General features: G+C 35.0%; 1 protein-coding gene across 1 annotated transcript in view; it reads right to left on the bottom strand.

The window, feature by feature from the left end:
• COP1 (COP1 E3 ubiquitin ligase) overlaps positions 1–18,063 on the bottom strand; it is a 270,124-nt gene that overhangs the window by 191,816 nt on the left and 60,245 nt on the right. Inside the window, exons 7-8 of the mRNA XM_021682810.2 lie at positions 8,185–8,244; positions 6,675–6,751 (exon numbers count right to left, since the gene is read on the bottom strand). Coding sequence (XP_021538485.1) covers positions 6,675–6,751; positions 8,185–8,244 — 137 coding nt within the window. The remainder of the gene's footprint in view (positions 1–6,674; positions 6,752–8,184; positions 8,245–18,063) is intronic.

The raw sequence follows: 18,063 nt of genomic DNA, 5'->3' as shown, positions 1-18,063 counted from the left end.
AATAAATAAAATCTTTAAAAAAAAAAAAAAAAAGACTCTCTCCCTCTACCTCTCCCCCTGCCCCTGCCCCCACTGGCGAGCTTTCTAAATAAATAAAATCTTTTAAAAATTTTCAATTCCTGTATGTTAAAAAAGTTATCTCCCCAAGTAAAATGAAGCAACTCAACTAATAATAAATGCCAAAAAGTACCAAGAACTTAAGCATTAATATGTGAAGAAAGATCCATTAACACCGGGTCATAATCCAGCCAAAGACCTAATATGCAAGAATAAGGAATGGGGGGGGGGGGGAGGGCACCTGGGTGGCACAGTCAGTTAAGCATTTGACCCCTAGTTTTGGCTGAGGTTGTGATCTCGGGGCCATCCAAAACCACCACCCACCACCACACACACTTTTTTTCTTTTTTTATGACTGTAGATAAATATAACTGCATAGGTAAATATAATTGTTCACTGATACAGGTAAGCTAAAGAAGAATTTCATAATCTAGTCCACGGCCATTATGAAATATCAAATTCCCTGAATTTCATTAGTTTACTCAAATTATATACAAATTCACAAGGTATTAACTCACTACCCTATGTATATATTCTTAATAATAAATAATTCTAGCATTGATAAAGTGACCCTTTGCTTTTCCTTCCTATTATACCTACATTTTGATTCAAGTGGACCTTTGTCAACAGAAACACAAATGAAAGGTAAGTCTCAAAAATATCTGTTAAAAATAGTTAGATAAAAGCAAAAGTGTCTTCCATAAAAGTCTTTTATCTCTTTTTATTTATAAACCTCCCTCTTTTATGCCACAGGAAGCCTTAATAAACAATTCAAATTTTAAACTTATAAATATGTCTTCCAAAAAAATGAATTAAATTTACAATCAACAGGAAGTCTCTTATGGGGGACGCCTTGGTGGCTCAGTTGGTTAAGCATCTGCCTTCAGCTCAGGTCATGATCCCAGGGTGCTGGGATCAAGTCCCACATCAGGCTCCGTGCTCAGCGGGGAGTCTGCCTCTCCCTCTGCCTGCCACTCCCCCAGCTTGTGCTCTCCCTCTCTCTCTCTCTCTGACAAATAATCTTAAAAAAAAAAAAAAAGGAATTCTCTTATGGGTAAAAGCATTTTAAAGATCAGAGAGTGTAGGTCAGAAAAATTTTACTTAAAGTATTTCTATTATATTTATTTACTCTTTTATCATAGGAAAACAAAAGTTACTCTGCAAATTTAACTCCAGTAACTATCTGGATCACATTAAAGCATATCTACCTTAAGCAGATAGAGAAGTTTAAACTAATACCTTATCTCCAAACTAAGTTACCTGAAGTTCTGAAAACACAAAGGTGAGAGAGTAACAATTGACAATTCTGAAATACTTGCTTAAAGACAAAGAATAAAAGCAATTATGAGACTATTATTTCTAAGACGGAAAACACATAATGAGAAGCATTTAAAAATTTACAAGCATAATTACTCATAATGGTTTTAGAGAAGACTTAAAAATCTAAATTTTAGTTATTATTTTTCTCTAAGAATGTTTTAACCTAAAAATCATCACTGTCATTATCAAGAAGAAAATCTCAACAAACATGTTTCATTTTAGTACTTAAAGTTTGAGCTAAAGTTAAAAATTAATAACCTTTGTATCAATATATTAATGTTATATTAATATCAGATTATTAATAATCCTCTAAAAGAGTATATTAAGATAGATATGCTCATAATTGTATTATCAGATAAAAGGACCAATTCCATTTGTCAACAGGTAAAAAAGACCATGCTTGCCTACCATTCTCTAATTCACTCATAACTTGACACACATAACTATGCAACAGTAAAGTATAAACTCAGCTCACTATTAATTGTGGAGACTTTCTCCCTCACAATCTAAAGCAAAATGAAAAAGGTCCTGAAAACAGCAATCTTCAGCTTAATCTAATTCTAATAAGAGAAATTTGTAAAGGATGAAGGCCTCAAAGTGTTTAAAAAAAAAAAATTCAACTAATTTTAAGAAGGAAAAATCACACACTCTCCCCCACCCAGAACCACATTCCAATGAAGCCTGGCTGACAGTTTTTGTTCTGTTGTTTTTTTAAGATTGTATTAGTTTATTTATTAAGTATACTAAAGGTCAAGTTTCGATCAAAATCTCACTAACTGCGGACACGTGGATGGCTCAGCTGGTTAAGCATCAGCCTTGGGCTCAGGTCATGATCCCAGGGTCCTGGGATCGAGTCCCACATCAGGCTCCTTCCTCAGCAGGGAGCCTGATGCTGCCCCTGCTTGTGCACTCTCCCTCTCCCTCTCTCTGACAAATAAAATCTTTAAAAAAATAAATATATATATATACATATATATATAATCTCACAAACTAATAAAAATTAAATAAAACTCGAGGTTACGTATACTTTTATTCAAAAACATATTTTAAGTACTAATACGTATAAATGCTCATATAAAAATAAAGGAGTATAAAAAAACTTAATAGTCAGAAAATTACAGTACACTATGGAAAATACACAAAACTAATACACACAGCACAGAAGCCGGAACAAAATAATTAGAATTTTTTTTTAAGTGTTTAATTCTATCTCCTCCTTCCTTTCTCCCTTCAGTCTTTAGGGAAATGGTATATCAAAAAAGAATAGAGTTCACCCTTGGTTGGATTCTTGAAGGGGGGGCACTTTGGAAAGGGGGAGCTATGTAAGAGATGAATCCAGAAGTTTCTAGGCAAAAGGAATAGGTATAAGTAAAGGTATTTTAACATCCTGTTTTGGGAGTTAAATTCAATTCTAAAGCACAAAAAAAGATACAGAAGGCCATGCAAAACAGTTGGATCTAAACCAACTTACATGTAGTGGAAAGTCACTGAAGGATTTTAAGCAGGAAAGAAACATGATCAGATTTCTGGCAATACAGGGCAAGAGGATAGTTAAAAGACCACTGCTAAAAAAAAAAAAAAAAAAAAAAAAGACCACTGCTAGACTCCATGTGATATGGAGGGTCTAAACAGCAAAGAGAGAATACATAGGATATGAAAATTATAGCTAATCATGGTATACAGAAGATAAAATCCTGGGGGAAGTGGGGTAAGAGAAAACAGTTGTATGTCTTCTTCTTCTCATTTAAATACATAATCTAATCATTAACTTAGAATCTATGTAAGGGATTCAATGACCAGACATATAAAGAGATCCTCATTACAGAAGGAAATAAATGAATCAACAAAAAGGCTTTTTAAGGTAAACCTGCTATAAAAAAGACCAAAAACATTACAGTGAGGAATAAAACAAAATTGTCTTGCATTTAAATAATAAAGCTAATAATTATGGTGGAAGAAGGTTACTATAATTAGAACTACATGCTATTTCTTAAAAATAAAGAAAAATAAAGTATTGATAGTATAACATAACATGTTTAATTTCACATCTTAACCGTAAGGGTCATTTCCTAAGAGTACTTTAGGGCTACGTGATTTTTCCCAAGTGTCTCTCTCAAACCTTGATATTCAAATTACTTGTTCTACGAAAATATCAAAATACTCTTTTGAAGAAAGTATTATGTTTGCCTGTTTTCCCTTCTTCAACTATTAACTAAGTTAAATCTTCTAGAACCTCATTTGACAATAGCTTTGCATAGCATTTTAGTTGTTTTCCAACAAAGTTTTCATAGATTTTATGAAATCCTGAATCTTCCGTAAGATCTCCTACTTTATTTTTTTTTTAAGATTTTACTTATTTGACAGAGAGAGAGAGCAGACAAAGTGGCAGGCAGAGAGAGCAGGAGAAGCAGGCCCCCAATGAGCAGGGACCCCAATGCAGAACTCGATCCCAGGACCCTGGGATCATGACCTGAGTCAAACGCAGACCCTTAACCAACTGAGCCACCCAGGCGCCCCTGCTACTTTATCTTATAAATAAGATATTCTAGAGTCACATTAACTATGTAATTCAACTTTTTCCCTTTGTATTTTATTTTCTTTAAAACACTTGGGAATGACTCAGTCTGTGGGATATTGTTACCCTTAAGTTTAGTGCTCACTTTCTGAAATACATGGGATCTTTGTCAATGGAATACTATGTGAGTGTATGCAGTTAAGCAAAAACTGTCATCTCACAAAATATTCACTGACAATTCCCATTGTCCTATCTCTCTCTTGGCAAAAGGAAAAGGTATAAGTAAAGGTATTTTAACATCCTGTTTTGGGAGTTAAATTCAATTCTAAAGCACAAAAAAAGATACGGAAGGCCATGCAAAACCACTTCTCACCTCTTCCTCCAATAAAATCCTAATCCAAGGCACCATCTCCTCTCTTCTAACTGTTAACTTGCTTCCTAACTTTTACCACATTTCTAATGGCAGGGGGTTGGGACAGTCTCTTCTCTATCTTCCACCTGGGTACCCCAGTAAACATTTTAAAATCTAAATCAGATCCTGCTCAAAACTCTCCCAAGACTTTTCTTTTTTAAAGATTTATTTATTTAGGGGCACCTGGGTGGCTCAGTCGTTAAGCGTCTGCCTTCGGCTCAGGTCATGATCCCAGGGTCCTGGGATCGAGCCCCGCATCGGGCTCCCTGCTCCGCGGGAAGCCTGCTTCTCCCTCTCCCACTCCCCCTGCTTGTGTTCCCTCTCTCACTGTGTCTCCCTCTGTCAAATAAATAAATAAAATCTTAAAAAAAAAAAAAAAAGATTATTTATTTATTGGGGGGGCAGAGGGAGAGAAAGTCTTAAGAGCACTGTGCCCTCAGGGCAGAGCCTGACTTGGGGCTCAATCTAATGACCCTGAGATCACAATCTGAGCAGAAACCAAGAGTGGGATGCTCAAATGACTGTAGCACCCAGGGACCCTGACTTTCTATCATATTTACACTTCATTCACGTGTTAGCTTAAATGTTACCTCCCCAGAGAAGCCTGACTATACAAACTAACTGGAACTACATACTATTTCCAGTCCTAATATGCCCTAATTTTTTTTTGCAAACCCCTAAAATGCTTAATTTTTCTTCCTAACATACTACTTACATGCTTCGTACTACTACATCATATATTTATTTGTTTAGTATCTCCACAAGCCTCACACAGACACCTCCCAAAAGGTAAACTCCATTAAGGGCAGGGACTTTGCCAGCTATATTCCAACAAATATAACAGGGCCTAGTGCATATCAGAGGCATTCAATAAATAGAGCCGTTAGGGCACCTGGGTGGCTCAGTCGTTGAGCATCTGCCTTTGGCTCAGGTCATGATCCCAGGGTCCTGGGATCGAGTCCCACATCGGGCTCCCTGCTCAGCAGGAAGCCTACTTCTCGCTCTCCCACTCCCCCTGCTTGTGTTCCTGCTCTTGCTATCTTTCTCTCTAAGTAAATAAAATCTTTAAATAAAATAATAAATAAAAATAAATAGAGCCGTTAAAGTAATATAATACTATATTATCACATGTTACTAAAACCCATCAGTGAGAGACTGAATAACAAAAACCTGGACACAATAGAAAGAAATGCTACCATTAAACAAGACAGAGATAGGACAATGGGAACTGTCAGTGAATATTTTGTGAGATGACAATTTTTGCTTACCTGCCTACACTCACACAGTATTCCACTGACAACGATCCCATGTATTTCAGAGACTGAGCATTAAACTTAAAGGTAACAATATCCCACAGACTGAGTCATTCCCAAGTGTTTTAAAGAACATAAAATACAAAGGAAAAAAGTTGAATTACATAGCTACTGTGACTCTAGAATCAACTAGAACTCACAAGGATTCTCCATAAATGGTTAATGAGGAAAATATCAAACATCCCAGGAACCTTCGTTAACCAAAAGGTTCCCTGTGCCCCTTTCCCCACATATGATACTAAACTAGACCCACCATAGCTTTCCCGAACTGACACAGGTTTCGAAGACTGGTGTAATCTCTTGTACTGGCACTGAACTGCCTGATAATTCACATGTTATCCCAAAACTATCTGTTTGAAAAGCTTCCACTGGGCCATTATCCTAAATGGATTAGTAAGTTAAAAACATGTAAAATTGCTTACTTTGAACACTTCAAGCAAAAATTTCAAATTCCAATTTTAGGTAGGATAGATTTCATCAACTAGAACTTCAAAGCTAGAAGGAACCACAGACATTTATTGTACTTCACAAATACTTACTGAAGGAGGCCAGTCACTACTGCTACTCTAAAACCTAGAGAAACAATCACGAGCAAGACAAAATAATCCCTGTTCTAACAGAGCATATAGAAGAGAAGACAAATTAACAACACAGAGTAATGAAGAAAATACCAAAGTTTTTAGGGGAAAAGCCCAGGGTTTTGCTTTATCAAATTTCTCCCTAATATTACCTACCATTTCTTGTTCTCAAATCGCAGATTTTTAAGGTCATTTGATTTTAACTCACAAGATATTTAAAGCTACTATTATTTCAAGAAATTCACCAAACTTTTAATCCAACAGTGAATTCATAATATTACAATATTCTGCTATTTGTGGCATGAAAATTCAAAGCATTAAGGAAACAGATGGTCCATCTGAATCTCATTTCTAGATCATGACCAAAAGCAATTTCTCAGGGGTTTTGAATATTACATGGAAAAGGCTCCCAAGGACTAGTACCATATGTGCATTTTGCAACATAAATCCTAAGTAATTACAAATTTGAAGCTTTGTACCTGTGTGATGGAGAAGGAGCTTCAAATTGAGGCACTGTGCTATCCTCACTGACAGGAGAGTACAAGCCGCTCATTTCCTGAAAACACAATTATTTGAGTTATAGTAGACACTCCAAACAGAAGCTGTAAGAAGTCAAAATGAGATACGATATTATATTCCCTTCCAATCCTAGATTTTTATCAGTCACATTTTGTCTCAACATCCGTATTTCTCAAGGCTTCCTCTCCTCAGAGTACAAAGCAAGATTATCTAAAAAGTTCAGAGACAGCTTTTTCTATGGTACACATTCTTAGAGAACTAGAAACTCTTTAATAAATATTGTTCATCACTAATGAAGCCACCAAATGCAGACAAAGACAAATATAAATATTTCAAATGAGATGTACTATATTGTACTATAAGCTAATCATTAATCCAAGTGAGAACCTATTGATAAATATTAAAATAAGTATGACAGTATGGTATGTGAATCATTAGATTCAGCTCTCTAAAGTCCAGAAAAACAGGATATGTGTTTACTTTAAAAATATCTTCTGAAAGCATTAAGCAAGTCATCTTGATTCAAATATTAGCATTTTAAAATAAAGACTTAAAGCCTAACTCATTAACTCAGAGGAAGAAGCCTCCTAATCAACTATTACTGCATAAATTATGCACCTCTGAATCATACCAACAACCTGGCCTTTTTTAGTGTTATTCTGATTAATAGGAAAGCAGCAAATTTTTAAAATGCCACTAAAGATACATAATCAGGTAGAATTACTTCTGTCTAACCCAAGCTCAGTTCAGTCATACAACAAGGTTGACATAAGCATAGTAGTAACAAGTTACAAGTAACAAGTTAGGAATGCCACATGGGATACTGAATTTCCACAAAATATTAAACTCAAGATCATTTAACATGTTCTACATATCAGCAAAAGAAAATTACAACACATATGAACAATTTAAAACACACACTAAATTTAAATGTAGTTGCAGAAAATAACCTCACATCATAATAGCCTATGAGCCTCCAAAAGATCCTCCCATGGATTTCCATAAGTGAACTATATTATACTATAAATGCCTAGATTATTCTTCACGTGTTTTCGTAACTCTTTGTAAGTTAACCTTAGCACAGTAGATATGTAAAAAATTATTTACTTAATAAAAGAATAGAATTGTGACATTATAATTTTCATGATAACTGAGGGTTTTGTGGGAGTTGATTTAAGTTACTAGGAAAGAGTACCAAGAAAATTAAATGATTTTTTTCAATCTACCCAAGAATAATTATGGCAATAAAACAGTGAAAACAAATTTAGTATACATTTTATCATAAAGTGTTCAGAATGCTTTTTGTATGAAAATGCACTCTGAATTAAAATTAAGTATTTTAAGTAACATCTGTTACATTCTATATAGTGTAAACAAATCCCATAAATCCAATGCAGTAATTTAAAGGAAAAGTGACAATTTCATGAAACTGAAAATTGCTAGAGATGTGAGAAATTCTTGATTTCTTACTTCCACTCTTTTAATATCCTCTTCCAAAACACTCAGCTCCTTCTGGATCTGTTCCAGTTGCTGCAGACAAAATAGAGAGGGGGGAAAAAAGCCTAAACCAAACCACACTGGCATCACCATGATCATAAAATAACTTTGCATTTGGAAAATAATTTCTAGAAAATTGGGCACTAATAATAGATTGCAGGGATGAAAAATTGCAGACAAAAAACTGAAAAGTTCTATGTTAAAAAATGTAGAGACTTAATATTTAAGAAAACACAACGCTGTACTTCTTCAATGCAACAAGGATTGACTTTATTCATTATTCAGATACGAATGATCAACAAAAATGACGGTGTGACTTAATAAAAATAGGAGACATCCAAAGACTTTCCAATTACCTCATCTGTTAGCAATTAATGTCAGCATGTCAGCTGTTAACTCCATTTTAAAATAAAAATTAGTTTCACAGAGGTTAAATCCCACTACCCAAAAGCAATCACAAGTTAGCATCTTAACTTTTGCCTCTTAAGCATTTTTTAAGACATGTTTAAGGTAATGCTTCATCTTTGATATCTACTTGCATCATAACCTTTTCCTATGACATTAAAATGCAAACATTTTAACTGCTGAATCACATTCAACAATATATTTAACCATTCTCATCTTACTAGAGATTTAAGCTGTTTGCATGAGTAATTCTGGAACATGAGTCTGCATTTCAATTGTTATTAAAAGATTATTAAAAATGAAGTTATTCAACCAAAAATAAATATAATTAGGAAAGCTTCACTATGTGAAACTGCTTTCCAGAAACACTACACAAATTAAAATTTCTATCACCAGTATCTGTAAGTGGCTGTCTTAATCTAAACCAAATACACTGAACCAATTTTTAAAATGTAAAATAACAATAATGAATACTTGTGTCATACTTGTCATAAGATGTGAAATAGGTACTATTAAACATTAGGAAAATGAAAAGCACAGAAAGGTTAGATGACTTGACCAAGATCATTCAGCATGTAAGTGGCAGAACTGGTATTCAAATCATGGCAGCCCCCTTGCTCCAGAATTCCTGCTGTTACTCATTATGCTATAGTACTTCTTGAAAACAGTACCTCATTATTTAACTTTTCATTTCTTTCATGACTGGTAAGGGTAAATGGACTTTTAAGGTTTATTAACATTAGCACCTTCTCTTCTGTGACTATCCATACACAGTTGGTAATACAATTGATAACTTATTAATTCAAATATTTACCAGTGCTAAGCATTTTGCTAAGCACTGGGAAGAACAGGATTTAGAAAACTACAGCCCTTGCCCTCATGGAACTCAGTCCAGGGAAGAGAACAAACAAGTAAGCCAACAGTTGAAATATCATAGTAAACATTATGATGATGGTATGCACACAGAATTTAAGGTAAGGTTGCTCCTAACCTAGATGGAAAACGGGAAGAGGAGAGAGGCAACTGGGTAAGTGAAATTAGATCTGAAAGTAAATGAAGGCTGAGCCTTGAAGGGACTAACAGAATTTTGCTAGGGAAAACAATGAGGAAATAGAGAATTAACAGGGTAAAAAATAATACATTGAAAGACATATAAGCTATGAGAAAGGAGAATAATAAATCTGAAGCTATGATAATGAAATCACCCAATGTCAACCAGTATACTCAGCAGAGATAAGATAAATAAATAAATAAATAAATAGACAGATAGATAGATAGATAGCAAGATGGTAGGGAGAACACCAATGTTTAAGAGATGGGCAAAGAAAGAAGGAGCAGTTCTGCATTAACTATCAAGAAGTGCAGAACAGTAACCACAAAACCAGAAGACAAGACAGCATACTATTATAGAAACCATGAAGGAATGGGGGAAGAGTGTAAAAAAAGTAATTAGCATTGTCAAATGCTTTTAACTCTTCCATCCAGTTTAATAAACTATTCTCCACCCTAAAATTTTTCACACCATACTCCCACCTTAACTGAAACCTTCCTCTCCCTCAAACACACAGTCTTGGAACTCTTTCAAATAAAAGCTGATCAACTGATAAATACTCTCACACCCCAGGTCCATTTCCAAAGGTTAGTCTTCCACTCCAAACCACTCTGGTCTGGTTCAATCCAAGTAGCGAAATCACTCTATGATCCTAGCCATCTATAAAACATCCCAGTCATTTCCTACCATCACTGACACCTCTTGACTTTTGCCTTTTGGTTCATGCATATATTCAACTCCAGCGATCCTAAGCTCTAATTCAGCCAAGCATCCCATGGTCACCAATTAACCTTTTTCATTAATTACCTTGAAATACTCCACTCTTCAAATCCTTAAACAACTGCTGAGGGTCTTTAGTATGACTGCTTTAAAAAACACATTTAAAAGAAAGATAAAGTCAACATCTACAATATCAACATCCAGAGACAGCCAATATCACTGGTGTGATACATAACACATAATTAAGATCATATTAATAATTTCACTCCACTTTTGAACTTGAAACACCAGAAAAAAATTCCAGTATCACCTGAAATCCCAAAATAGTAAACTGTAATGCCCTATTCTGTGAGGATAATGCCCCATCCTTTTAGTACCCCAAAGTTTATGCTGGATAATACATCTATTATATATGGATGCTGCTTTATATGAGGTGAACTATATAAAACTGCCAATGTTCAAACAATATTTCCAATAATTACTGGTCCCAAACCAGTAATCTCATATGGTTCAATTTAAAATAAAACAACTATCATACTAGGATAATTATCCTGATTATATATCATTTGTTCTCCAAGGAAAATGGGAGAATTTTTGTTTTAAGTTTTTAATTACATTCTGCTTTCTTTGAAGACAATAATTTTATTGAAATCAAAAACCCAGGGAATATAAAAATAAAAATACTATAAAATCTAAAAAATAAAGGATTAAACAAGTAAGGTACAAATGCTGCCCTAAGATAGATAGATAGAGAACATAAAATGATGCAACCTACCTATGTGAAAAAGTCTGAAAAAGTGTCAAACCAAAATAAAATTTTATAAGTTTAGAGAAATGGAAATCACTTAGCACATAATAAATTTGAGGCATTTACATTTAATGAGATTCTGAAGGGATTTGGCTAAATTACTAGAGCACTATGATACTGTGATTTATAATAAAAAATATATAATTGGTCTTCATTCAGCTCCTGGCCACAGGTCCTAAAACTTTGATTTTAAGTTTCTGTATGCTTAATGACATGACTGGTGGCTAAGGGCTCCTGCAGAACCTCCAAATGAGGGCTGACTGCCAAGGGAACCAACCATACAGGTTGGTGAACATGTGGAGATGCTAAGAGGGTGTCACACCTGGAGAGTGTATGGAAGTTCTATGCCCTTTCCCATATACCTTGCCCTGTGCATCTCTTCCATCTCTTCCTGAGTTGTATATTCTTTTATAATGAACTGGTAACCTAGCAAGTAACTTTTCCTGAGTCTGGTGAGCCATTCTAGCAAATTATCAAACCCAAAGAGGAGGTCACAGGAACCTCCAAGTTATAGTCAGTCAGAAGAAGAGGTGACAAGGTGGACTTGCATTTAGTATCTGAAGTGGCATCTCAGCCTTTTAAGACTAAGCCATTAACCTGTGGGATCTGGGGCAAACACCAGGTAGATAGTGTCAGAAATGAACTGGGGGACATGCAGTTGGTGTCTGCACAGAATTGAAGAACTGCTTAGTGTAAAATCACATACACATTTGGTAGCTAGAAGTATAAGAGCAGAGTGATGAATATAAGGGAAGCAAGTGTTTCCCTATCAGGCATCAATGCAAGACATTATAGTACTAAAAAACAGAAGAAAGAAAAAGGACAACAATTTAAAGGAAGTGGAACAATAGCCAAACTGTGGAAAGAGCCAAGATGTCCATCGACAGATGAATGGATAAAGAAGATGTGGTATATATATGAAATGGAATATTATGCAGCCATCAAAAGGAATGAGATCTTGCCATTTGCAACGATGTGGATAGAACTGGAGGGTGTTATGCTGAGCGAAATAAGTCAATCAGAGAAGACATGTATCATATGACCTCACTGATACGAGGAATTCTTCATCTCAGGAAACAAACTGAGGGTTGCTGGAGTGGTGGGGGGTGGGAGGGATGGGGTGGCTGGGTGACAGACATTGGGGAAGGTATGTGCTATGGTGAGCGCTGTGAATTGTGCAAGACTGTTGAATCACAGATCTGTACCTCTCAAACAAATAATACATGTTTAAAAAAAAAAAAAGAAGAAGAAGATAGCAGGAGGGGAAGAAGGAAGGGGGGAATCGGAGGGGGCGCCAAACCATGAGAGACAATGGACTCTGAAAAACAAACTGAGGGTTCTAGAGGGGATGGGGGTGGGAGGATGGGTTAGCCTGGTGATAGGTATTAAAGAGGGCATGTTCTGCATGGAGCACTGGGTGTTATACACAAACATGAATCATGGAACACTACATCAAAAATTAATGATGTAATGTATGGTGACTAACATAACAATAAAAAATTAAAAAAAATTAAAAAATAAAGGAAGTGGAAAGAAGAATTAATCTAAATTCACTCTTCAAACATGTTTCATGACTGGGAGCAGCAGGATCTAAAATAAAAGCATGAATCAGAGTCCAAGGATGTTTTGGAGAAATGAAGAAAGTCCACAAAGATGAACTAGCATTATCTGAATGAAAATTGATCATTAATTGGGAATGATAACCAAAACCACCCTGGACCATATCCTCATGATTTTGGGGGTTATTAAAAATAATAATAAATACATATGATAGAGAAATGCTTTAAGGTCATTCCTAAGCCTATATTAATAGCAAGGTCACTTTCAACACACCATGGTGTGCCAAAATCCAAAGAAAATCTAAAAAACATTTAAATTTAAAAAGTAAAGTTTCAGGGGCGCCTGAGTGGCTCAGCCAATTGAGCATCCAACTCTTGATTTTGGCTCAGGTCATGATCTCAAGGTCGGGAGATGGAGCCCTGCATCAGGCTGTGTACTCAGCATGGAGTCCACTTGAGATTCTCTCTCTCTTCCTCTCCTTTTGCCCCTCCCCCTGCTTGCACACACACTCAATCTCTCTCTAAATTAAAAAAAAAAAAAAGTCTCAGAATCCTCAGAATCCCAGAAGACTAAAATGTAAAAGAATCTGAAAATGAGAAGCCCCCTTTTATTGACATTTGCTTTGCTGCACATAGGTATCACTGGTACCTATTTATCTGACCTGCACTCATGATTTGATAAAAATATGCTAAAGTATTAAACTTAGTGTGTGAATTTTGTTTTTTAAAAGCTAATACAATTAGGGGAGCCTGGGTGGCTCAGTCAGTTAAGCATCTGCCTTCGGTTCAGGTCCGTGATCCCAGGGTCCTGGGATCAATACCTGCACTGGGTTTCCATGCTCAGCAGGGAGTCAGCTTCTCCCTCTCCCTTTGCCCCTCCCCCTGCTTCTGCTCTCTCTCGCGCGCACTCACTCTCTCAAGTAAATAAATAAAATCTTAAAAAAAAAAATAAAAAATAAAAGCTAATATAATTAGAATAAATTGTAGCTGCCGAGACTATTTTCAATCATCTGACATATTCAAATTTGAACAAAAGAATACTGGTATACTTTCAGAAAATACTGGGTTAAAAAAAGAGAGTAGCAAAATTTAACATATATATAGAAACAATAATGAGATACCGCTGTATATCTATTAGAGCATCCAAAATCCAGAACAATGACAACACCCAATGCTAACAAGAATGTGCAGCAATAGGAACTCTCACTTATTCCTGGCGGGAAAGAAAAATAGTACAACCACTTTGGAAGACAGTTTGGCAATTTCTTTAAAAAGTAAACATAATTTTAGCATACGACTCAGTAATCATACTCCTTGGCATGTACCCAAAGGAGCTGAAAACTTATGTGTCTACACAAAACCATATTTATAGCAGCTTTATTCATAATTGCTAACACTGGGAAGCAACCAAGATATCCTTCAGTAGGCAAAGGGTAAACAGTATCACATCCAGACAATGGAATATTATTTAGTGCTACGAAGAAATGGGCTCTAAAAACATAAAAAGATATGGATGAAACTTAAATGCATATTACTAAGGGAAAAAACCAATGTGAAAGGCTATATTCCAATCCTATGATATTCTGGAAAAGGCAAAACCAAAGAAACAGTAAAAATCAGTGATTGCCAGATGTTGGAGGTAGGGAATGGGATGAATAGGTGGAGCACAGAAGAATTTAAGGGCAACGAGAATACTCTGTATGATACTATAATGATGGATACATGTCATTACACATTTCTCCAAACCCACAGAATATACAAAACCAAGATTTAACCCCAGAGTAAACTACGGACTTTGGGTGATTATAACATGTCAGGTTCATGAGTTATGACAAATGTACCCTCTCGTGAGGAATGCTGATAACGGGGGAGGTTTTGCACATGTGAGGGCAAGTAGTACATGGGAAATCTCTGTACCCTTCTCTCACTTTTGTTGTGAACCTAAAACTTCTGTTAAAAAAAATCTTTAAATATATATACATACACACATATACACATATACAGATATATTTATTCTATGAGTTACTACCAAAAGCAAAGTTCATTTAGCCATATGAAGTACAAACTAGTCTTACCATACCACCATACCACTACCCCATAAACATACACATACTTAACACCTAAATTCTGTAATGTCAGACAGGCTTAATTATAAGCTTCATTCAGTCCTCTGACTGTAACTTTTTTTTAAGTTGAAAAGAAAGCATAAAACAAGCAAGACAGAAAGAAAGAAAGACAGAAAGACAGAAAGACAGAAAGAAAGAAAGAAAGAAAGAAAGAAAGAAAGAAAGAGGGAGGGAGGGAGGGAGGGAGGGAGGGAGGGAGGAAGGAAGAAATCAGACTACAGGTGACATAATGAGATGGTTTATTTAAAAGCAAATGTAAATAGATGTCTATACCAGTACTGTGATAAGTTATAAATATAATGTAATATCTACAGTAACCCCTAAAAATCTATAAAGAAATGTACTCAAAACCACTATAAATAAAAATGGAATTCTAAAAAACATTCAAGTAACCCATAAGAAGAAAACAAAACAACAACAAAAATCAAGAGAGAAAAGAAACATAAAACAAATAATAAAATGATAGGCTCAAGCCATAACATTTACATTAAATGTAAATGGTCTAAATATATTAGGACTGAATCTAGCGGAATGGATAAAAAAATCTCTGCGTCTAGAAGAAACTCACCTCAAATATAATTATTCAGTAATTCACCTAACAAGGAAACAAAGTTCACTAAAAATGCAGAAAATTCTCATGATACATTTAACAAACTTTACACGGCAGCATACAATTGCAGAAAAACGCTTTCTTTCTCAAACACAAATATTTCAAAATTTAACTAACCACCAGGTAACAGTGCAAATACCATATTCAAAGGAATAAAACACAAAGTATTTTCTGACAACAATGTAATTAAAACAGAAATCAACAACAGAAAGACAACAAGAAAATCCCAATGTCCAAGTAATAAGTTTACTTCTAAATAACCCACAGGCCTAAGAAAAACTATAATGAAAGTTAGAAATTCTTTTGAACTAAGGAATAACAGAATACCATACTAAAATCATTAGATGCAAATGGCCTTAAATCCCTATATTAGGAAAAGAAAAAGTCTGCGTAATAATATGTACATCCAAGTTAACAAATTAGAAAAGGAACAATAAAATAAAACCAAAGAAAATGAAACAGTAGAAACTGTAAAGAGCATAAATTAGTAAAATGGGAAGCAAAAATAAAGTAGAAAACAGGGTGCCTGGGTGGCTCAGTCGTTAAGCGTCTGCCTTCGGCTCAGGTCATGATCCCAGAGTCCTGGGATCGAGTCCCACATCGGGCTCCCTGCTCAGCAGGAAGCCTGCTTCTCCCTCTCCCACTCCCCCTGCTTGTGTTCCTGCTCTCACTCTCTCTCTCCCTGTCAAATAAATAAATAAAATCTTTTAAAAAATAAATAATAAAATCATTAAAAAAAATAAAATAAAGTAGAAAACATACAATGACAATAGGTGATTCTTTCAGATAGACTCATAAAATTGATACATCCCTGGCAAGACCTGATCAAGAAAAAAAGAGGAAAAGAAAAAGCAGCAATAAGCAGAGTCAGGAATGAAAGATATCACTAAAAACTCTGGGGGCATTCAAAACAATATGAAAACCAATATGCCAATAATTTGAAAATTTAGATGAAACAGACAACTCCTAGAAAAAGTATAACATGTCACAGGTGATATTTATAACAAAAACTGAGTAAGTGTAACTGTTGTATAACAGTTATTCTGTTATTTTAGAACAGAATAACTGAATAGGCATGTAAGAGTTGCAGTAAGTGAATCAATAGTTTAAACCTTTCTGCAAGCAAACAACAAATCCAGAGAGATTCTTCAGTAAAATCTTTAAACATTCAGCAAAGATATCCTTCCTAGACTATACAAATTCTTCCAGAAAATACAAAAAGGGTACATTCCCCAATTTATTTGATTAAAGTAACAATCTTTATAGCAAAGCTGGACAAGATCAGTGTAAGAGAAAACTTATAGCACAATGTCACTAATGAAAATAGATGCAAAATCCTAAACAAAGTATCAGCAAACCAAACACTATAGAAGAGGATATACACCATGGCCAAGTTTGGTTTACACAAGGAATACAAGTAGGGCAAACAACCATCCTGGTGGGGTTTCCTAGAATGCAGAATGTTCAGTGATAAAACTAGAATACACCTAGGAAATCAGGATGGTTGATCACCTTAGGTGCAAAGTGGATAGGCCCTTTAATATTAAACCAATGTATTATTCACATTAACAGAATGAAAAAAAAAGTAAATATCACCTCAGACGCACAAAATTTTTGGAGAAAGTACTCAATCCCCACTCATGATTACAGGGGAAAAAAGTTCTCTTAGGAACCTGGGAATAGAAATTTACTTCCTTGAAAGATAAAAAGTACCTACAAAAAAACCTCCAGAAAACATCATACCTAATGGTGACACGTCGAAAGCTTTCACTTTGAGATCAGCACCAAGACTAGGATGCCCCGCTATCACCACTTCTATTCATCATTGTACCGGATGTCCTAGCCAGCAGAGTAAGACAAGAAAAATAAATAAAAGATATAAGGATCATAAAGAAAGAAACTAAACTCTTATTATTTGCAGATGACGATGTGTATACAGAAGATATAAAAGAATCTACAAATAAATTATTAGAATTAATGAGAACTTAACAAGGTTGCTGGGTACAAAAAAAAAAAATTATCTATAAAAACCAACTGTATTTCTATATACCAGCAACAAACAGTAAGAAACGGAAATCGAAGACATAGACGTTGTTTATAATAGTATAAAAAAATGATGAAGACCTAAGACCTAAAATCTAAAACAAAGGTATATAAGAATAAATACTCTGAAAAATATCAAAATTTTGAAAGACATTCTTAAGGACTTAATTATAAACAGAGAAATACCACATTCATGGGTCAGAAGACTCAATATTGTATATAGATATATTCTCCCAAATTGATCTTTGGAGTCAAAGTAATTCCAATAAAAATCACAGCAGGTTTACCATGAAAATGTGCCAGGTGGTTCTAAAATGTATATAGAAATAACAAGAGCCATAAATAGCTAAGAATTTGCTAAAGAAAAACAGTAACTTAAAGTTCTAGTATTTAATACAATGTAGTTCTGCCAAAAAGATAGACAAATAGACCAGTGAAGCAGAAAAGAGAGACTAGAAATGGACCCTCAAATATACAGCCTAGAAATGGACCCTCACATATATGGACACATTATGCATGACAAAGGTGGT

Source organism: Neomonachus schauinslandi, chromosome 6 (assembly GCF_002201575.2).
Source record: "Neomonachus schauinslandi chromosome 6, ASM220157v2, whole genome shotgun sequence".
NCBI lineage: Eukaryota > Metazoa > Chordata > Mammalia > Carnivora > Phocidae > Neomonachus > Neomonachus schauinslandi.
The sequence above is the reverse complement of the archived record's forward strand: the minus strand, read 5'-3'. Positions and strand labels throughout refer to the sequence as shown.